This window comes from Amblyomma maculatum, chromosome 1, assembly GCF_055883805.1.
Source record: "Amblyomma maculatum isolate TAMU_Amacu chromosome 1, ASM5588380v1, whole genome shotgun sequence".
Classification (NCBI taxonomy): Eukaryota; Metazoa; Arthropoda; class Arachnida; order Ixodida; family Ixodidae; genus Amblyomma; species Amblyomma maculatum.
The window spans coordinates 368,731,888-368,736,264 of NC_139344.1; the positions used below are offsets into that span (position 1 = coordinate 368,731,888).

The 4,377-nt window shown below is 48.5% G+C and overlaps 1 protein-coding gene across 1 annotated transcript; it reads left to right on the forward strand.

The window, feature by feature from the left end:
* The first annotated feature begins 486 nt into the window (after positions 1-486).
* On the forward strand, positions 487-3,817 carry LOC146208092 (uncharacterized). The gene is made up of 5 exons (XM_084578070.1): positions 487-585; positions 1,149-1,303; positions 2,339-2,412; positions 2,761-2,847; positions 3,580-3,817. Exons 1-5 carry the CDS (start codon positions 487-489, stop codon positions 3,708-3,710), a joined length of 546 nt encoding a protein of 181 aa, XP_084434196.1. The 3' UTR covers positions 3,711-3,817.
* Positions 3,818-4,377: the final 560 nt, after the last annotated feature.

Here is a 4,377-nt window from a genome sequence, read left to right on the forward strand (position 1 = left end):
GCATACGCGCCAACACACCCCCAACACCGCCAACACAGCCGGATGGGCATTGCGACATTTGCAGTTGCAGCGCCGAAAGGGCTCCCCTGCAAGGGGCGACCAGGAAAAGCAAAGAGCTAAGGTTCTCCCGGACAGACCGCTCCGCACCCTAACTGGCCTCACGCGCGGGAGGCCCTCAGCACCTTTTTCTTGGACGGCAGCAGTGAAAAGGGAGGCCTGTTGGCGGTTACGTAACATTGGAGATGTTGCCTACGGCTTCTCGATTAAATGACGTTCCTCCTACGGGTCTAAGGTACGGGCGGGGATAGATGTTGTTCAAGTAAAAAGAGGATGCCGAAGCTTGTAACAGGCGCTTTATCAAGATGCAGGGGGGCCGGGCCACGAAAAAGCGCTCTTGCTGGCATTATAAAGGCCGGGGTTTCGGCAGCGCAGCCCACAAGCGTTCTTCCGTCTCTTCTGAAGCACACACAGCAGGCATAAGGCAACATGTGGTCTCCATTGGCATTCGCTTTCCTCTTCGTCGTTGTGAGCGCGGCTAAGTACGAGCAGAGGCCGGAACTGGGGAAGTACCAGGACGAGGCCGAGGTGCGTATGGGAACTTGCAGCTCGTATAGTGCGTAGAATGCTATGTACAGTGGATGCTGGTATTAACTCGGTTAGTGATACGATATTAGATAAACATCGGCTCAGCTATCACTCTCACGTGTTGAGAAAGGGTAAAAACTGTAATTTAGCTGTGCGGTAGGCACTAAAGCACCAGACTACAGAAATCATGACAGCGACTGTTCAGCGTACAAGATGCTAGTCTACAAGATTGAATTTAGTCCGATTGAGTTTGATCGTGAGCGAGGTGTGCAAACGTACGAAAGCACCAACTTAATAGCCGAACTGAGGTCGCTACGAAATAGCGCAATATCTTTCTGTACCGTGTTCTGCTAAAGGCTTTCATTGCATGATTTGCTTCTTTGGCTAGAACAGGCACTGCACTAGTGAGGCAGCTCTGAACGTAGTAGCTCTGGTAAGAAAAACAACGGGAAATGGTGTGCGCGCAATGTGCGCAATGACTTGTTGGTTTCAGATTAGTGTTGTTCTGCCAATAGCGTATACATCACTCTGTATGCGTCGGTATTTTTGTCCTTCGTGCGCAGTGCTACCCGTACGAGTCGTACTGGTACGTGATCTATCGCACGCACGAACACGATCCCTACTTTGGAGACGGCAAGTGCGTATACCTCCGTCAGACCAAGCCCCTGGTGAACGGCACCTCTGAGGCTCACGTTAAGCATGCCAACGGCGTGGTTGTGTAAGTACCAACCTGCATTACTCGCTCTGCGGAGCTTCCACTTCCGGTGCCACTTCCGGTTCCGGCATTTTCACCAACCAGATGACTCGAGGTTAGAGAGGTAACGGTACTGCTGAAAACGACGCAAACTCGGAATACGGTCCGAGGTTCGTCTCGCAGTTGTTTTTACTGGGTCATCTTGTTGTAACTCGAGGCCTAGTGTTTTTGTCTGACCACTCTGTCAGGAACAGCAGAGCATTTAAATGCAGTATCTTTTGCGAGATTGATTTCACGGAGGAAATGGGCTTAAGTGAACATGCAGGTGAAGAGTGCCACCTCTTGAAGTGGAACTGTCCAGAGTAGTTCGAAAAAGGAGGGGTGACCGAGTTGCCCAGAAACAGTAAAACGGCATTCCACCTTGCTGACTTACACTTTCGTTCCTGGTTAGCCGTCAGTGAATGAGTGCAGTTACAGGGTATTAATTGAACGTTACATATCGTATTTTTCTGTAATGACGTTATCAGACTAACGCGCGTAAAACCTGCCCGAGGGCAGATTTTACGCAAGCTTTGCTTTCGGAACCTACTATTAGCCGTAGCAGGAGCAATTTACTGTACAATGCTTCAGTACTAAATGTTCATATACCCAATGGGTGGTTTGTGCCAATAAGGAGCTCAAAGACAATGGGCAAGCCGATGCCCTGTTTGATCATCCTTTTACTGGCTTCAGTATTATCAGAGTTGGATGAAACGCAACCACACGTTGTGATTAGGGTGGCGCTCGCTTTCAGCCCTAAGCACGCTATAAACTTCACGCACCTCATTGGTCACTCACAGAGTACAGATCAGCGGCGTTTTCGCAGCTCTCTGCAGCACTCTAAAGAACATAGATTCCGCACAACACCGCTGTGCCACGCGTCTTTAAAACCGCTTAGTGTTTCGTACATCAAAATGTTCATTGCGAGTGACTGTTGTCCTCGCCATTCCTCTAATGCCTGACCTTTCCCCACTTATTTATTTACTTGTGGTACTAACGGGCTGTTTTCCGGTTACACAGGGACTTCAAGACTGAGCTACACAAGTCGGAAGGCTACAAGTACTACAACAAGGTCAACGTGACTCTCCTTTCCGGTAAGCCTGCTATCCCGACAAACAGCGTCCGGCAACTCGAATAACTTTAAAAGCAACGCGCAACCTGCCTTGCTGTAATGATTACGCACAGAAAGGTGGAGCCGTGCAGTGACGTAAATCTCGCGGCGGCAAGCTGCCATTGCGCAGTAACGCCACTCAGCGAGCATAAAATGCGTAGCACACATGCCGTTGTTAGTACTGCCTCCTCTTTATTAGGTTCGCACTAGCTGAGGTTATACTGTGGCCTCTGAAAATAACGCCTTGGTCTACTACAAAGGCTATAGATAAGCACCACGCTAACGAAATTGTTTCTTGCATTTTTTTTTTTTTCATTTTTTTTAATTCCAGGACCGAAGAAAGGCCACAGCGCCTACGTATACAGCGCGTACTCTGACTGCAACGAATGCAAGGTCTACAGGCACCCCTATGCTGGAGGTAAGTGTGTGCATGCTAGGAATCACTGTTTGGCGAATTAGTCCGAGTTCACATTGTTGCAAAGCGCCAGGGTAAGATAAAATACGAAGAAGGACGACAGGACGTCGCCATGGAGCTTCTTTAACAATATTTGATACGTACAGACCTGCCTGTTTCGCGACGCACGTTATATGGAAATGGGGATGGCGAGATTGGTTTAGGATGAAAACAAGAAGTACAGTGTTCTTGTCTAATGCACTGACCGATGCTGTGCATTATATTGCAACGTGCGAAGTTGCTCGCCCAAGACTTCTTCACTAGGGGCAGTACTGGAATGGTTCATAAACGGAAATGGTATTTCCAAAATCATGAATTTGTCGAGCTGCCGATTACTATGCAGCATACACTTCGACTTTTTCTGGCTTGCATTTTTTTTTCGCTCACCTTTGCTATGACCTGAGTTTCAATTCATTAAAAATGTTTCCCTTTTATATCGGCTTCAAATTACACTGACACTATATGGTCACTCAAGAGAGGGATCATTATACGCAACATTTTGCTCGCCTCTGTAAATGAAGTGTACGCAATTCATCCAACTACCCGCTACCCGCAATAGGCCACCCTATATTTCGAAATTTTGTCCGCATGGTAGCGTGCTCTAACCGTGTACCACGGGCAGCTGATATAAAGACGCAGAAGTGTGCCACTTCTCCGTGCGGGAACGTAAACCATGTTGCGATCGCCTTTTCGCAGAAAATGCCTGCTCCTTGGTGGTACCGGCACACAAGAAGAACCACCTGACCCACTCTTGCAAGTTCATCTTCCACCTCCTCTGCGGTGAGAGCTACCACACCCTCTACGACGAAACCTGCAAGACCCATTGATCACGTGGACACCATCAGCCGTTGCACGCGTGGAACATTTGCACCACCATTACGCCTCTGCTTGGTCTCACCTATTTCTTACATGGGAACATAAAATAAAGCCTGCATACTCTTGCCTGCCACACTCGTGCGCTTCCTTCACTCGATCGTGTTTTCTCTTGGTGCCAGCATGCAGCCAAGTCGCTCGTCGCAGCTGTAGAGTTTACACTTGTGGATAATGATAGAACTGGGTATATGTTCACTCTATAGCCATCAAATATCTCTCCACGAATAGCTTTACAGAGGGTGGCAGTGCGTGACTAATGTACACGCTAGCAGCACGCTATCTACTTGGTCTTTTGCCACACAGACATGCTCTGGACCCACAAGAGACGCTGCGGGGGTCCTTACTTTGCAAGAATACCCTCCTAGGGCCGGCATGCAATTCCTTCACCAATGTTCACACAGCTTGTCGTAACGAAATGTTTCTGTGATTTCACATTATCCGAATTAGTATTATGCATCAGTATATTCATCTTCAGAAGCGAGACAAACTATAAGTCACTCAGACTGCTAGGACCGGATCGGGAGAGGCATATCAGGTCGGGGGCAATTTGTAGCTGGCCTCCCTTTGAAATGTTACACTGCTGCGCTGCCCGCACATATTTTAGGTAGGCGGCAGACATCC